The following is a 16,111-nucleotide window of genomic DNA, read 5'->3' on the forward strand; positions in this document are numbered from 1 at the left end:
TAATAACACGATTGCATTTACCGCAAATATACCTATATTATAACGTCCCCAAAATCTCCAGCTATTTTAAAAACCCGCATATATGCCCAATATATCGAAATTCACCGCAATAAAGCGAATATCGCGCGGGAAAACAGATCCAAACCAAAATCGCTACAATCGTTTTGTAAAAAAAACGGTTACCCGTATTCGAATATTTAGCAATATATTTGTAATTTCCTAATTAATAATATTTTTAAAATATCGATAAAACGCAACGGACGATTTTTATTATTAATTAATGTTAAAAATCAAATTTTCGTTGCGTATATTATATAATTTAATAAATTTGGTGCATATTCCAATTTATAATATATAATATTTGCGGCTAATTTAATACGTTAATTACGTATACCGCCCTATGGTCCAATTTAAATAAATTAGTACGGCCGTTGGCGTAAAAAATACCCGGAATTGCGATTTATTAAATAATAACCCGTCGAAATTATTTGTTTTAATTGGAAACAACAAATCGATTTTATAAAAGTTTAATATCGCCGCACGGCGGTTTGTGCGGTAAAATTTGGAATTACGGTTTTAACGGCCTGGAACGTTAACAAATGCGATATTAAAATCGATGTAAAAAATAACCGGATACCGGTATTGGTTGTAACGAAAAAAAAATATAAAAAATTACGCACCGCGGATCCGGTTAACCGTAAAAATTATACGTTAATAGGCGGTGGTAACGTTATTAGGTAATTATTACCGCCCTTTTATATATTTACAAAATAACCAATAAATAATTAATTTAATTTAAATTTACCTAAAAATATTATTTTTACGCGGTTAAAAACGGGGTTTTCCAACGGAAATATCCAATTTATTTAAATATAATATTTTAACCGGTATTCGTGGCCAAAAATTATTACCGTGCAATCGATTGGATTTCCCACGTTATAAAAATGGTTTAATTATAATTTTAATGTTAAATTCGATTTTGTAAACCGCATTGCGGCCAAAATCGATCCAAATTTACAACGGACCAAAATGTCACGGCCAGGCATACATTGGAGAACCTCAGTGTATTAGGCGCTATCGACGAAAATTCTAAACTGAAGAGAAGAGAGAAATTACAATCGTCGACGCGCTCAAGAGACGCGCTTAAATCCGGAGGTAGTGGATCCTTGTCCGATCCCTGGCTCGGTGTGGAGCCGAGTCGTGATTCTGAGGGTAGGTCTAGGGGCCTGATCCTCACGTGATTCTGAGGGTAGGTCTAGGGGCCTGATCCTCACATTACCCCCCTCTAAGGCCTGATCGACGTAGGCGGTCAGAGTCTTGAGTTTGTCACGTGTGTCTCCTCGGGGCCTTCCTCCGCTCTCGTGTCTTTTTCGCATCGTGCTCGGCAACATTGTCCTCGGGTCCGTCCTCCGCAAAAACATCCTCTGCTGCGCTCCTGATCCACTGTTGCAAATTTACCGGAGGTCCTGCTGCGTCCGGGTAGCGATACCATGGGGCTTAAACTCAGCCCCTCCAAAGGCGCTGTTCAAAGGCGTAATACCGCGGGTTTGACGGGTGGCATTGTTACTCCGGGTGGCGAGCTGGTCTTTAAGTTGGGCAATGGTGGCCAAAAGATCTTGCAGCTGTAATTGAGTGATTGTAGCCTGGCCGGCAGTGTTTTCGCTTTCGTCTGCCATTTCGCTTTTCATTTGGACGACAGGCGAGGGCGCTCTGCTTGGAAATTTCGGAATTTCGTTCCTGCCGTCTAACGTTTTGGCAGAAGGTTGGTGGGGAGGGTTTCGCGCCTCTCCTGGGTGCTCAGAAACTGACTCGTACTCGTACGATCCGTCAACTTCGATGCTGTCGACTGGCTGATCTTGCTCTGTGTCGGATTGGGGCTCAACGGGCTCTTCAGGCTCTGTGTTGGCGCTGGTAGGAGCGGGCTCTACTGGCTCTGGGCTCACTGGGGCAACTGTAATCTCTCCGTTTTGATCCGAGTCTTCGGTGTTGGGAGTAGCAGTGCCGGAAGCCAAATTATCTGGCTTTGCTGAGTTTGCGTTTGTCACGCGTTGGGATTGGCGAATCGGTGGGCCGTAATTCTTACGCGGCGACATTGATTTCGCGAATGGTGTCCTCTGTTTCTGTGGCCTAGTTTACCGTCGCGCACAGCCGACGTAGTGAATGATTGAATGAAGGGATTGAACGATATATTTTAATTGCTTCACCAGCAAATTATATTGAGTTTAGAATTATGTCACGGCCAGGCATACATTGGAGAACCTCAGTGTATTAGGCGCTATCGACGAAAATTCTAAACTGAAGAGAAGAGAGAAATTACAATCGTCGACGCGCTCAAGAGACGCGCTTAAATCCGGAGGTAGTGGATCCTTGTCCGATCCCTGGCTCGGTGTGGAGCCGAGTCGTGATTCTGAGGGTAGGTCTAGGGGCCTGATCCTCACGTGATTCTGAGGGTAGGTCTAGGGGCCTGATCCTCACACAAAACACGTATTTGGAAATGGTTTTTTTTCGACGGTTTTACCGGCCATTTTGGTATGGAAATATTTAATTATTATTTCAAATTTAATATCGAAATTATTATTTTACCGCCTTATTTAACGTATTATGTGCAATTTATAAACGTATCCGTATTTATTTATTTAAAAAACGAATTGCAGGCGGTTTTATATAAATATATAAATACCGGTATTCCGGTATTTACCCGTTTAAATTTCGTTATTGCGATTCGAATAAATCGTTTTCGATTTACAAATTAATTTAACGGTAAATTAATATATTTTTTTTTAATTTAACGTTGTTAGCAAACGGTTTTTATAATTGGCCACGTAATAAACGGTTTCCAAAATACAAATTTGTTTTTTATCGACGGTACCAAAATATTCGCCAAATTGCGTAATTACGCCACGGTAGCAAATATATCGCGATATCCGGATTTTTTTCCTACCGTTAAATAATTTTTACGGGCCAAATATGCGGCAAACCGTATAGCGGCCAAAACGTATTATTTTAATTTAAATACCGTTAATATTATTTCGGATTTATAAACCGTTACCAACGAAACGATTATTTTATAATAACGCGTTATTTAAAAATAAACGAATAAATAAAAACGTTTTTAACGCGTTTTACGTTATAAAATTAAAATAACATTAAAATTAAAAAACAAACAATTCCAAACCGTTAATACGTTAAAAAATATGCGGGTTGTTTATAAAACCAAATAAACGTTAATTGTCACGGGCAGGCAGGGCGGACAGGTAGGTGCGGGCGATCAGGTAACAGGACAGAGTATATTGGCTATCTAGTCTTCCAGGTACAGGGTAGCAGGTGGTTGTTGACGAAGACGTAGCTCGAGGAGCTACATATCGGAGACTGCAGAGATTTCGCGTAGATATACGCGCGCGAGGCGCTCGGCCCTCGCGCCTTCACGTGACAGGGGTCATGACTAAGCGACAGCCCAGTGGCTGTCCTTCAGGTCTGTGACAGTATTCCCCCCTTCCAGGCCGAGCTCCGTCACGGCCGGGGCCCGGGCTTATGGGGGTATCGACGGTGGAAATTCTTTACCAATTGAGCAGCGTTTTCCAGGTAATCGGCAGGTTCAGTCGTGGGTTCGCTATATCCAGCCCAACGGACGATATATTTCAGCCGGCGGCCTCCTCGGCCGCGGGTTTCCCAAAAGGAGTCGAGGATCTCTTCGACTTCGTATTCTCTCTCACCTTCCACTTCCAAATGGGGTGGCGGTGCAGGTTGTTGGCCCGGCAGGGGCTCAACGTCAGCAGGTTTTAGTCGGTTTATATTGAAAACAGGGTGTACTCTCATAGACGACGGCAGGTCCAAACGGTAGGCGTACGGGCTAATCACTTCAGAAATTCGGAAGGGTCCCAAGTTCTTCCAATCCAGTTTCTTCTGCGGGCGGGCGGTCTGGATGTTCCGTGCGTCTAACCATACATATTGGCCGACGGTAAGCCGGCGGGCCGGGGTACGGTGTCGGTTCGCCTGTTCTTCGTAACGGGCTTGGGCGGCGGTCATTTCGGCGCGGGCTTGTTCCAGAATGGCTTCCATTCGGGCGGCTAGCTTTTCGGCATCCCGCTGGGCGGGCAAAGGCTGGTTCAGGGGTACCGGCTCGAATCCCATGCGGGGATGGAATCCGTAAGTCGCGTAAAACGGGGAGGTTCCGGTGGTCTCGGACTTGTGGGAGTTGGCTGTGAATTCGGCGAGGGGAAGCCAACTTTCCCAATCATCTTGCAGGTAGGCCACATAAGCTCTCAAATATTGTTCCAGGGACGCGTTAAAACGCTCGGTCTGTCCGTCAGTCTCGGGGTGGTGAGCAGTGGATAGCAGGCTGTCGATTTTCAAACGGGTTGTCAGGTGTTTCCAAAACTTCGACACGAATTGGGTGCCTCTATCCGAAACTATCGTCAGGGGCAACCCGTGTAGTTTCCATACGTGGTGTAGGTACAGGTTGGCGGTGTCCTCGGCATTGCAGGTCCCTTTACAAGGGACGAAGTGTCTCATCTTAGTCAGGCGGTCTACGACCACTAGGATGGCGTCGTGGCCGTTGCTTTGCGGCAAATGTGTGATAAAATCCATCGACAGGTGTTGCCATGAGCGTTCAGGAGTGGGCAGGGGTCGCAGGAGGCCCTGGTGGCCTTCGCGGGACGGGTTGATTCGGCGGCAGGTCTGGCATTTCTTTACCCATAATGATACGTAATGTAGCATTCCGGGCCAGTAATATTCTCGGGACAGCAGGTCGTAGGTTTTTGCTTTGCCGGGGTGACCGGCGACGGGGGAGTCGTGGCAGCGGCGCAGGATCTCGGCTTTCAGATTATTCGAATCGGGTACGTACAGTCTATTGCGGTAATACAAATAGCCGGATCGTTCTTCGCATTCGGCCAATTGCAGCTTGGGGTGGCGGTCGGCGCCTGTCCTCAACGCTTCTAGGGCAGATTGCGTTATCGGGTCGGATTCGTATCCGGCGTCTAGTAGCTCTATCAGGTGTCTTGGCAATAGGGGTTTGTTTTGGCGGATTATGGGTTGTAACCGGGTGGGGCGGGCAGGTAAATTGTGTTCTTTCAGTACGACTTGTGTTTGGTGCTTAAGTCGTTCATCCCCCTCCTCAGGCATATCCTCTGACCTCCTGGTTAGTGCGTCGGGCTTCGCTCCTTGTTTCCCGGGTCGGTAGGTGATACGGAAATTAAATCTTGACAGGAATTCGGCCCATCGGGCTTGTCGGCGGTTGAGCATTTTCGTCGTCGTGAAATATTCCAGGTTGCGGTGGTCCGTAATTACTTGGACCGGGGACGACGTCCCTTCGAGTTCCGGGCGCCATTCTTCAAAACAGCGGATAATGGCTAGCAATTCTTTGTCGTAAATCTCGTAATTGCATTCGGTAGCTGTGTGTTTTTTCGAAAAGAACGCGACGGGGCGGAGTATTCCGTCGTCGCCGTATTGTGACAATATTCCCGCAGAAACATAATCGGAAGCGTCGGTCTCCAGGATCACATCCTTTTCCCAATCGAAGTGCGCCAGTACGGGGGCTTCGGTAAACTTTCTCTTCAGCAGTCGGAAGGCGGTTTCGCAGGCGCTATTCCATTCGAATGCGACGTCTTTCTTGGTCAATCTCGTCAAAGGGGCTACGATCTTTGAGAAATCTCGGATAAAGCGCCGGTAAAAGTTGCCAAACCCCAAAAATGCTTGTACGTCAGTAAGCTTTTTGGGTGTTTGCCAGTCCAGGACAGCGGTGATTTTTTCAGGGTCCATTTTTACGCCTTCGACGCCGACCAGCAGGCCCAGGAACTTGGTTTCCGTCACGAAGAATTCGCACTTCGCGGCGTTGGCGTATAGCCCGGCTTTCCTCAGGGCTTCCAGTACGAGTTTCAAATGTTCTTCGTGTTCTGTTCGGGTGCGGCTATAAATCAAAATGTCGTCCAGGTAGGCTGTACAAAATACGTCTAAGTATTCGCGCAGGGAGTCGTTTATATATCTCTGGAACGTCGCGGGGGCTCCCGTTAGCCCGAAAGGCATGACTAGGCTCTCGTATAAGCCGAATCTCGTGCGGAATGCCGTCAGGTATTCTTCCCCCTTTTTAATCCGAATATTGTTAAAAGCGGAAACGATATCGATTTTCGAGAAGAATTTCATGCCGGCCAGGTTGTTCAGGGTCTCTCGGACTAGCGGCAGCGGGTAACGGTCTTTTACGGTAATGTTATTCAGCGCGCGGTAATCCACGCAAAACCTCAACCCTCCTCCCTGCTTCTTCACGAACAAAACGGGCGAGGCGACGGATGACGAACTGGGTCTGATAAACCCTTTTCTCAACTCTGCGGTCAGCCATTCCTTAAGGGCTATCAGCTCTTCGCGGGACATGGCGTACAGGGGGCCGAACGGCGGCGTTTTTCCTTCTATAAGCGGGATATGGTGGTCGGACGGTCGGTGTGGGGGCAGCTTCTCGGCTTCTTGCGGGGAAAATACGTCCGCGAATTCCCGGATTGTTTCGGGCAGGGTCGGCCCGTTCCTATTTTGGGGGTCGGCGGCTAGGACCTCATCAATCTGTTTCAAGGTTACGGCGTACAGTCGGCAGGATCGGCGGCGGGCGTACATGCTCGCGGCTTGCAGGGAGATAGGGGCGATATCCATTTCGCGGAGGGACGGCGGTCGGTCAGCCTGGTACTGGGGGCGGCTTTTTTTTGGTACGGCGTGTAAAGCTTTAACCTTCTCCGGTTTGTCGGGCATATTGCAGTGTCGGCGGCAATAGTCGCTGTCAAACGTAATAACGTGTGACGCGAATCCAATCGTTGGATCGTGCTGCTTTAGCCAAGGCATTCCTAGCACAATGGGGTAGTGGGCTAGCTGTGTGACGAAGAACAGCGCGTTTTTCTGGATGTGGTCCTTGATTCTCAATTGTCCTCGGACATAATGGGTGCACTTCCCACTTTCGGCGGTCCTTCCGTCGAATACTTCGATGTCGAATGGGTTTCGCAGCGGATACATTTGTAGTTGGCGTTCTTCGGCCCATCCTTGGTCGAGGAAGCATTTTCCTTCCGCACCGCAATCGGTGAGGGCATAGGTTGGGAGGTTTTGGCCCCCCACTGTCAGTTCGGCAGGCAGGATCATCAGGTCGGATCGTTGGTTATATTCCTCTTCAACGGGGAACCCGTGAACGGCGGCGGCAGAGATGCGGATCGCCGGCGGTTTATGCGCGGCCTTGGCGGCCTGGGGGCGACTTATCCCAGGCGGGCTCCGTTTTTCGAACTTCGGCTGCTGGAGCGGCTGGCGTCCGAGCCGCGGCGGGGGTTTTTAGGGAGTTTGGTTTGTATTTGGCGCGGGGACCTGGACCTGGACCTGGATCGTTCGATTCCGGCCTGGTGCAGCCGCGTGCGGCGGGTATCCGGTTCCGGGCATTTGGCAACGAAATGTTCTTGGGATCCACAACGGTAACATAGCATGTTTTCCTTGCGGTTGTGGCGGCGTTGGCTGCTCAGGTCCATAGGGTCGTTAAGCGGGAGCTCCGCGTTTGGCTTGGGGGCGGCCCGCGGTATGTCGGGTTGGGTTCGGGGAGCCGCGCGCGCGGGGGGCGCTGCGGCCCGAGGGGTACGTGTCTGTCTATTTTTATACTGCTGGTGCTGGCGGTAGCGGTTATCCAAGCTTTGCAGGTGTCGGGTGAATTCGTGGTATTGGCGAGATGGGGCGGGGTTGTGGAGGAGCATGTCCTGGAGCTCTTCCGATATTCCCTGGAATAAAAGAGGGGGGAGGGCATCCTCCGGCATTTCTCCTTCCAAAGACAGGCGTTGGAACTCCGACAGATACTCGGCGAAATCTACGTTCCGCTGCTTCAGGGCATATAGTTTGTTTTGTGCGTTTTGGACGTGGTCGGGGTCCCCGAATGCCTCCTCTAGGTATTGGAGGAGATCCGTATAATCTCCGAATTGGGGTGTGCCTCCGACCATTTTGGGCAGGATTAGGTTGTACGCTTTACCGGACAGTCGACCGGCTACATAAATCAGGCGTGATTCGGGGTTGGGGAAGCGGTCTTTGTTTGAGGTCATCTTCCCCCGGATTTGGGTGGCGAAGCGGCGGAGGTCGGAGCGGGCGCCCGTAAATTTATCGGGGTCTGGAAGTCGTTCAGAAAGGCGGGCGGAGGCGGGATGTTCGGAAGCAGGCGGCGGAGTCGTTCCCATAGGAGTAACCATAAGGGGTTCAACAGGCGTGTTGGTAGTTGGGGCGGGGGTGGTTATGTGTACCGTGGGTAGCGTTACGGTCCGAACTTCCTTCAGTTCGGACCGTGTTTTCTCTAATTCGGCGAAAGCGGCATCCCGGGAGGTTATGGCGGAGGCCTTTTCCATGGCCATGGCCAGAATGTCGGCCTGCGCCTTGTCGCGGACACGGTCCGTTTCGGCGCGGGCGCGTTGGGTCTCGGCTTCCTGCATTTCTAGGCAGGAGTTCAGGCGGACGTTGCTATCGTGCAATAGTTGCAGCTTTTGGTAGGAATCGGAGATGTAAGACACCCATTGTTCAGGGTGTCCTTGTAGGTGTTCGATCAGTTCCTCGGTCGAATCGGTTAAGATCGGGGGTTGCAGTGACGCAGGCATCGCGGGCACCTAATGAAGGAGCTACGTAATGTCACGGGCTGGCAGGGCGGACAGGTAGGTGCGGGCGATCAGGTAACAGGACAGAGTATATTGGCTATCTAGTCTTCCAGGTACGGGGTAGCAGGTGGTTGTTGACGAAGACGTAGCTCGAGGAGCTACATATCGGAGACTGCAGAGATTTCGCGTAGATATACGCGCGCGAGGCGCTCGGCCCTCGCGCCTTCACGTGACAGGGGTCATGACTAAGCGACAGCCCAGTGGCTGTCCTTCAGGTCTGTGACAGATTTATAATTTTTACAATTATAATTCGTCGATAAAAAACCCATTTCAATTAAAAATACAAATACCCAAATTAATATTACCGTGGATACCGATTTTGCCTGTTTTATTAATATATATATATATATATATTACGATTTTTGTAATTAATTTTACCTCCCGCCCTAAATAAATTTTCCAAACCGTTCCTATAATATATATTATTAATTATACCTTTTCCCCGTTAATTTTAAAATACTAAACTGTTTAAAAACCGTTTTTCGCCGCCAATACCGGGTAATAAAAAAATAAATTGGAAATACCCGGGTCGCTTTATAACCGTTTAAACGACCGGAAAAGGGCGATTAAACCAAAATTCCAAAAATAAATATTTACAACGCAATTTACGGTTTTAATTTATTTGCAAATTTTAACCTTTTTCGTGGGTGTAATGTTTACGAACGTGAATCGAATTTTCATGAGTTATTTTGTTAGCGATTTGCTAACAAATTTGCTGGCCCACGGTTTTTTCGAAAATCAAGGTTTTGTAACCCCCTTTTTGAGGGGGCCCACAACGAACAGCCCCCAAGTATATAGTTGTGACGGCGAAGGACTTTTGCTACTGTAGTTCTCGCAAAAAGCAAGACGGCCCTCGGCCTCGGTGAACCCCGCCAACGCACCGTATCAGACGATTTACGGTCTGAAGAAAGTGTTTCGTAGAGGGTATCGCAGCCGCGTTTCATTTATGTATACTCATTGGTTGTAATAAAGGTATCACGATGGGAATCAAGCAATCACCTGAACTCGTTGTAATGTTGACTTGTCGACATCAAAGTTGGCACAACATATCATGACATGTCTATGTGGGGACAGCAAAGGGGCATCGGTCACAGTGTGATGACACCTACCACGTGACATGCCACTGTGGGAGCTACCCCACTCAAGCTCCCCACTAAAAACTTGGAGATCAAAGTTGAATTCTCCTCTTCGCGAAAATTTGTTTGGACTCGTCCTTCTTCAACCACCAAAGTCTTGACAAGTTTTTCTACAACTTTCAGATGGACGTTGGCACCAACGCGCCTGGACCTGAAATCAATATGTGAGTAATACTTTCTTCTTCACTTCCCGATCCCTTCTTCCTGATGACAACCGCAAAACCGCAAACAAACTAGAGTCTTTGACCATACGGAATGAAACTTCTATTTGTCACGTCAGTCTGAAAGAAGCATCACGAACTGTCATTTGTTTTGACATTGGTTGATGAGTACAGAGCATTTGCTAATATTCATCACAGATTTTCATACCGGGCTCGCAATCCGTAATATTTTCGTAGTCATGTTGATATGACCACCCACACCACAGCTCCAGGGTACGTTCCTCTTCACTCATATTCGTTATCCCTCACCTGATGATCAATTTTTTGCTTCGGCAAAGTTGGAATTACCGACTGAGACTCATGTCGCTGAAGAAGCAAACTGGCTGTTTCTGATTTTTACACCTTTCTTCAAATTTGTATGCAGCATGGATGTCTATTCAGGGTGCTAACAAATTGTGCAGAATTTTCACATTCTTGGAGCTGGCTCATCACTGTAGAGTATGCACCTTCCTCTCAACAACCACCCGAACCCGTCGACTCCCTTGCATGATGTAACGGCACTGGGCTCCGATATCAAATGAGCAGACATGCCACTTCTGCGACAGGCCTAGAAAACCTCGTCCACTGAACAGAAACCGCACATTCAACATTTTGCACCGTCAAACAGGGGATATTCTTTTGCTAACTGCGCGGCCTCTATCTGCAGAAGGTTCTAACGCTTGCTGCTACTAATCATGAATGGTAAGTCGATTATTATGATCTCATTTTCTCTGGATTTCCTGATGATTCTAGATGACGAGTCTTATTCGGGTTTCCGATGCAGACAACAAAACTTACTACCATTCATGCCTTAACTGAACAATCCTCTCTTGCCTCGAATGCAACTTTCAGTCATGGCTAGGATGCAAGGCTAACATGACTATCAGATCAGGTGTAACCAGAACAGCATGTTTGCTCTGCATCACAGGTTCGCTCTATCATGGTACGTTAATTAAAGATACACTTCTCCTGCACGAGGTTCCCTTTTATGATGATTTGACAAACCAAATTAAGACAAGCATATGTCTGAGCTTTTGCAAAGATGAGACTGTCATTCCTGATTTGAGAACCTCGGCGCAACTCTTTTGTTTTGTGCTCATAGCAATGTGCTAACTTGAATCAAGTTTTTATGTTGTAGTTGTTGCTTCTTGACCATTGTCAAGCTCCCGGCCCGCGCCGCGAAGCGCTGTTATCCTGGTAGGTGCTCATTTTCACTTCAGCATCAGATATTCCCGTTCCCCTCTTTACATGATGATTTAAATTTTATCACGACGGTCTACATAGCCAATGGCTTTGATGAGACTGCCCTTGACAAGGCACGAATCTGATACACAAATTTCCACCCATCCATTTTGGTTATGTCTCAACTTTGGATAGCACTTTTGCTAACGACGTGGGTCTCCAGGCTTTCACATCCTGTGTCATATCCAGCGAATATAGCGCTGAGGTAGGTCAATGATGTTATCTAATATCTGTTCTGGTGGACTGTCTTTTGCAGTTGCCCTTGTAGACGATGGACTATGCGAGTCACCATGACTTGCATAGGCTGAATGCTAGCTAGTCAATACACGAGTACACATTCAATGATCACGGTTCAAGTTGCGCAAAACCACGTGAATGTCCACATATACTGAGTTCAATAGCCGCTGCACATGCAGTAAGGCTGAACGCAGGTAGTCCCCATCAATGTCTTGGCTGAGACTACACGAAATTAGGATGCAGTTCAACTGGAGCCTACGTGCGGCTGAAAGTTTGAACCACCCCTCGCCACTTTTCCTTTGAAGCTCGATCCTGGGATATGAACCATCGATACATTCATCTCGCTCGATAATATTATTGCAAGTCGATTTGGTTCGGGGCAGGATGTCAGACAGCTCAAATTACAGCGCTACAGACATCATCACCTTTATAGGTGTCCCCCTAGCAGTACTAGGGGTGCTCCCCATTCTGTACAACACATTTGTCACATTGCTGGCATTGTCCAAGATCAAGCGCATACTGAGCTCGTCGCGGCTCACTGCACTCACCAGAAGCGATGTTGTAAACCGTGTCATCGAGATTGAACTGCCCAGATACGCAGTGACGCCCTGGGATAGATTTCGAGACCGCACAGAATACTGGCGGCTGTCGCGCACCCCCAGCGCCATCCCCGGCGGCTCCTGGACGACATTCAACTGGCGGACCAACGTCATAGGGCTCAAGGTGCAGCGACTCGAGTATGCGGACCAGCTCAGGCAGCCGCAGGTCGAGGTCGCATTCGACGAGCTCGTCTGCTACCTCCTCGACCTGGGCGCCGTGCCGGACCCCCACGGTTGGAAGCTGCTGCGGACGACGGGGCTGTGGACGCCGGTCGGGTGTGCCTTGATGAAGAGCCCTGATAGGAGGGAAAAGGCGCTTAGTATCGCGCCGTTGGACGACTCTGATGGCATGCTGTCGCTGTCGGTGGCATGGGATGAGCGCTGGACCTCGAGGAATCATTCACATCTGCCGCCTTATTGGCTCGAGCTGCCGCCTTGGCCACGGACGCGAGAGAAGAAGCATGCTGACGATGCAGGGAGTGATGGCAACTCCGAGGCTGAAAAGCCTTACTCCGATACACCTCAACCCGGCCTGGAAAAGGACACTGCCTCCTCGCTGCACTGCCAAGACACCTCTGCACACGACCACCAACCAATCACCTGTCAAATCACTGGCGAGGGCCTCGTGTCCGCACTAACACATACCACCACCATCGATACCGACGCCGATGATCCCCGCAGCCTCCCCATCGATCACCTCCGCACCTCGACCTCCCCAACCCACGGCAGCGCAGGCGATTGGTTCGCCAGCGCCGCGACCGCCTTCGGCACCACCTCGCAGACCGTCCTGTGGAGCTACCGCACCCCGCCCGCAATCCGGCGCTTCGCCCGCCGCGACACCATCCCCTGCGGCGTGCTGGTGCTGCTGGGGCTGGTCGACGATGCCGAGACCCCCGCCTGGGCCACCGCCTCCTTCTCGGCCGAGGAGCGCCAGCGCGCAGAGGACCTCGATGCCATGATGCGCCGCGGGCGCGAGCAGCGCGCTGCGCTAGCCGCCGAGGCCGCCATGCCGTCGGCGCAGCAGCGCGAGGCCGCGGTCAGGGAGAGGGTGCGGCGCGAGGGCGAGCAGCGGCTGTGGGAGCTGAGGGAGCGGCAGCGCGGGCAGGCGGAGAGGCAGGAGGCGAGGCTGGTCGAGGCGCTGGCCAGCCCGAGGTGGGGTGCTGAGAGGGTCGCGGGGTTGTGTCTGCGGTGGCTTGGCAGGGAGGACGCGGAGGAAGAGTACAAGATCGGGTGGGTAGGGGAGGATGCGGAGGAGGGGAAGGGATGTTGCGTCAAGGGGGCGGTGGGGAGGCTGTTGTGGCGCATGGTGAGGGATCGTGGGCTGGCGGGCAGGGTGTGCGGCTTGTTGGACCTGTGGGTGGCGTGGGCGGACAACGGCGGCATGCGCAAGTCGGATTTTCGGGCGCTCGAGGAGGACAGGGTCACGTTTGCCCTGGCGGCGCTTGTCGTGGCGCTCATTGCGGATACAGAGGCCGCGGCTGAGGGGACCGTGTCGATGGACCTGCAGGAGTGTATTAGGATGTGGACCAAGGTTAGGCTGGGTTGATGCGTTGATACGGTCGGTAGAGTCATTAAAATACGTTGCCATCACATTGCTCTTCATCTTCGCAAGTCGAATGAAAGGAGGTCAGCTTTTACAGCTCCGCATCAAGAGGCTATATACGTCTGCCAAAGGTAGAAAAAAAAGTCCAGCAAATCAAAAGCCAAGCCCCAACGCCGACATTGTGCACCCCTGAAGATGCAACATGGTATCATAGTGATTACAACCAAGAAAGACCACCATAAAACGAAAACAAGAGAAGAAAACAAACGAACACCAGCCCACAGAAAGTCATCACCTGCGGTTCCTTGTCTTCTTGGGCTGGTCCCTCGTCGTTGTGTCCTCTTCCTCCTCGTCCTGGCCCTTCTTAAGATCCTCGACAAGACCCCACTCTTCCTTATCGTACCAATCCTCACCGTCCGACATGTCGCGGTTCACACCGCAGTGCGCCTCGGCCTTGGACCACTTCAGCACCTCCTTCCGCATGCGATCCGCTCGTAGTAGGCCCTCGTAAAGGTCCTTGGTGCCCCGGCAGACCTCTTCCTGCTTCTGTACGTAGAGCTGCAACAATCGACGGACCTCCTCAGCCTCGCTCTCTGGGAGCCCCGCATCTCGATTCGGGTACGCTGAAGGGGGCGCCATGAAGTAAGGATGTATAGGTTCCTCGTGGAGGCTGTCGACTATTGTGGAAGCCGCACGAGAGCCATTGATGGCCGCCTCCTGAGCGGGACCTGATTGCTGATCGGCTCGGGTGTCCACGTCCATCCCGTTGGCTTCGGGTCCGTCTGATAATTTCGCCGGGCCTTCTGGGCCTGGCTTTCCATTCGCACTAGGCTCCGCTGCGTCTACAGCAGCTGTTGCCTCGTCTTCTCCGATCGTCTCGTCAGGGTCAAAATGCTCATCCTGATTGCCACCTCCAGTAGTTTTATCTTCAGCTGATTTGTCGTCTTCGCTGGTAGGTTTTGATACTTTGGTACCATTTACTTCTGTCGATTCCTGTTTGGGAGGCTCAATATCCTCCATCGTCACGTCTGGATCTTCCTCTTCTGTAGAGTTTGGATTTTTCTTCGCTGAGCCAGGCGCAGACTCTTGTACTTTGGCATGTAGTCCATTCACCTTCACTCCTGTACCATTAGTATGGGATGAGGGCGCTAGAGTATTCTCTGCAGAGACCCCGTTCGGTTTAGAATGACTGTTCAGTCCGTTGCCGTTGCGCATGCTGGTAAAGAGCTCTTCGTCATTCGGACCCAGCATCATGACGCAAGAGGCCCAAGTATGGTCTCCGCAAAGGCGCGTCAAAAGCGGTCGAACATTTGCCAACGCTTCCCGCTCTTTATGTAGGAGACCCAAGCCTTGAGTGGTAAGCTCGGTGAGTGCTGAAGACCGAAATGGGTGCGAGAGTGCCGGGTGGTTGGCTAGATCGGCGGCCGAAGTCAAGGGGGCAAGTATCTCTGTAGAAACACATCTGTCAGCTCAACCTGCGGCTAATGTTGCTACGCGCGACCAATAGAGGCGCGTCGTACCATCTATGCGAATGCCCGAATATGGGTCGTCCTCGGCAGCGGCTGCTTGAACCTCGGCGATGCGCTCTTCATCGTCGTCGCTATCGAGCTCATAGCCATCCTCATCAATGAGGGGCGGGTTTCGACTTATGACGGTTCGTTGGTAGCCGGCATGTTCGACGGTCTGTAGCATGTTTCCGGTCAGTTCAGGCTTTCTGAGCGGTTGACTATACACGGGCAATTCCTACCTCTCTATAGGTTGCTGGTCCATTAGGCGGGCCTAACTGACCCTGGCGCACAAAGCGCGCGCGCCTTTTCAATTTGCGCCCTCTGTTGCTTGAGTGTTCTATATAGTCGTCCGAGTCCGAGTCTAAATATAGACATGATGGCCAAGTTAGAACGACGTAGCTCTACTCGGTTGCATTGGGAATGCAACTGACCGTAGTCTTTTCTCTTGACGGCTTTTGTGAGCGCTCTGAGGGTCTCGGCCCAGATGACCGAATCTCTGGCCGCCGCTGTCATGTTGCCTCAAGGAGGGGATAAACGAGGTCTATGGAGCGTTGGTGGAGGTCCGTGAAGGGTCAAGAAGCAATTGTTGGGCGAGTGTGATAGATGGAAGATGTGTCGCGAGTGCGTAATAGTCGCGTCCTTGTGGAAATGGTTTCGATGTGCCGATAAGTGGCTCGTCTAGAGGGTAGCTTGCGTAGGCAAGGTGGTTATTGGACTCGGTCGCGTTGAGGAAAACCTGGGATTCGAGCAGAGTTGGCTTTGTGGCTCGACATTGAATTGTAAAAGATAAATCAGTATGGCAACACTTGAAGGGCTCTGGAAAGGGCCCGGTGTGGCAGTGATTCGAATTTGTTGTGGTCTTTTTTTCTGCCAGCGAACTGGGATGGGCAAGAAGCGGGAGAATTATGACCGCAAACCCAGGCACACAAGCGTCTTCATCCAATGTCGGAGCACTTTCTGAGGCGGCATGACCCTTGCGCGGACTGAGAAACTATGAACCTAGT

At 50.5% G+C, this 16,111-nt stretch overlaps 3 protein-coding genes across 3 annotated transcripts; 1 reads left to right on the forward strand and 2 right to left on the reverse strand.

Moving 5' to 3' along the window:
• Positions 1–1,049: 1,049 nt before the first annotated feature.
• MGG_17324 (uncharacterized protein) lies at positions 1,050–2,437 on the reverse strand. The gene has a single exon (XM_003717857.1). The coding sequence runs from the start codon at positions 2,091–2,093 to the stop codon at positions 1,455–1,457; it is 639 nt and encodes a 212-aa protein (XP_003717905.1). The 5' UTR covers positions 2,094–2,437; the 3' UTR covers positions 1,050–1,454.
• Positions 2,438–11,682: 9,245 nt separating this feature from the next.
• MGG_01036 (uncharacterized protein) lies at positions 11,683–13,715 on the forward strand. Its single transcript, XM_003717858.1, has one exon. The coding sequence runs from the start codon at positions 11,842–11,844 to the stop codon at positions 13,600–13,602; it is 1,761 nt and encodes a 586-aa protein (XP_003717906.1). The 5' UTR covers positions 11,683–11,841; the 3' UTR covers positions 13,603–13,715.
• On the reverse strand, positions 13,678–16,042 carry MGG_01035 (uncharacterized protein). The gene is made up of 4 exons (XM_003717859.1): positions 15,539–16,042; positions 15,347–15,468; positions 15,120–15,282; positions 13,678–15,047 (listed from the first exon to the last, which is right to left on the reverse strand). Exons 1-4 carry the CDS (start codon positions 15,618–15,620, stop codon positions 13,891–13,893), a joined length of 1,524 nt encoding a protein of 507 aa, XP_003717907.1. The 5' UTR covers positions 15,621–16,042; the 3' UTR covers positions 13,678–13,890.
• Between the last annotated feature and the right edge of the window lie 69 nt (positions 16,043–16,111).

This window comes from Pyricularia oryzae, chromosome 5 (genome assembly GCF_000002495.2).
Source record: "Pyricularia oryzae 70-15 chromosome 5, whole genome shotgun sequence".
Lineage (NCBI taxonomy): Eukaryota > Fungi > Ascomycota > Sordariomycetes > Magnaporthales > Pyriculariaceae > Pyricularia > Pyricularia oryzae.

Bases quoted from the DNA above. Each gene is read 5' to 3' on its own strand.
- MGG_17324 (XM_003717857.1), bottom strand. From the start codon at position 2,093: ATGTCGCCGCGTAAGAATTACGGCCCACCGATTCGCCAATCCCAACGC.
- MGG_01036 (XM_003717858.1), top strand. From the start codon at position 11,842: ATGTCAGACAGCTCAAATTACAGCGCTACAGACATCATCACCTTTATA.
- MGG_01035 (XM_003717859.1), bottom strand. From the start codon at position 15,620: ATGACAGCGGCGGCCAGAGATTCGGTCATCTGGGCCGAGACCCTCAGA. The intron at 15,469-15,538 runs GTCAGTTGCATT...GTCTATATTTAG, and splicing joins CGTCAAGAGAAAAGACTACG to ACTCGGACTCGGACGACTAT. The intron at 15,048-15,119 runs GTACGACGCGCC...GTGTTTCTACAG, and splicing joins TTCGGGCATTCGCATAGATG to AGATACTTGCCCCCTTGACT.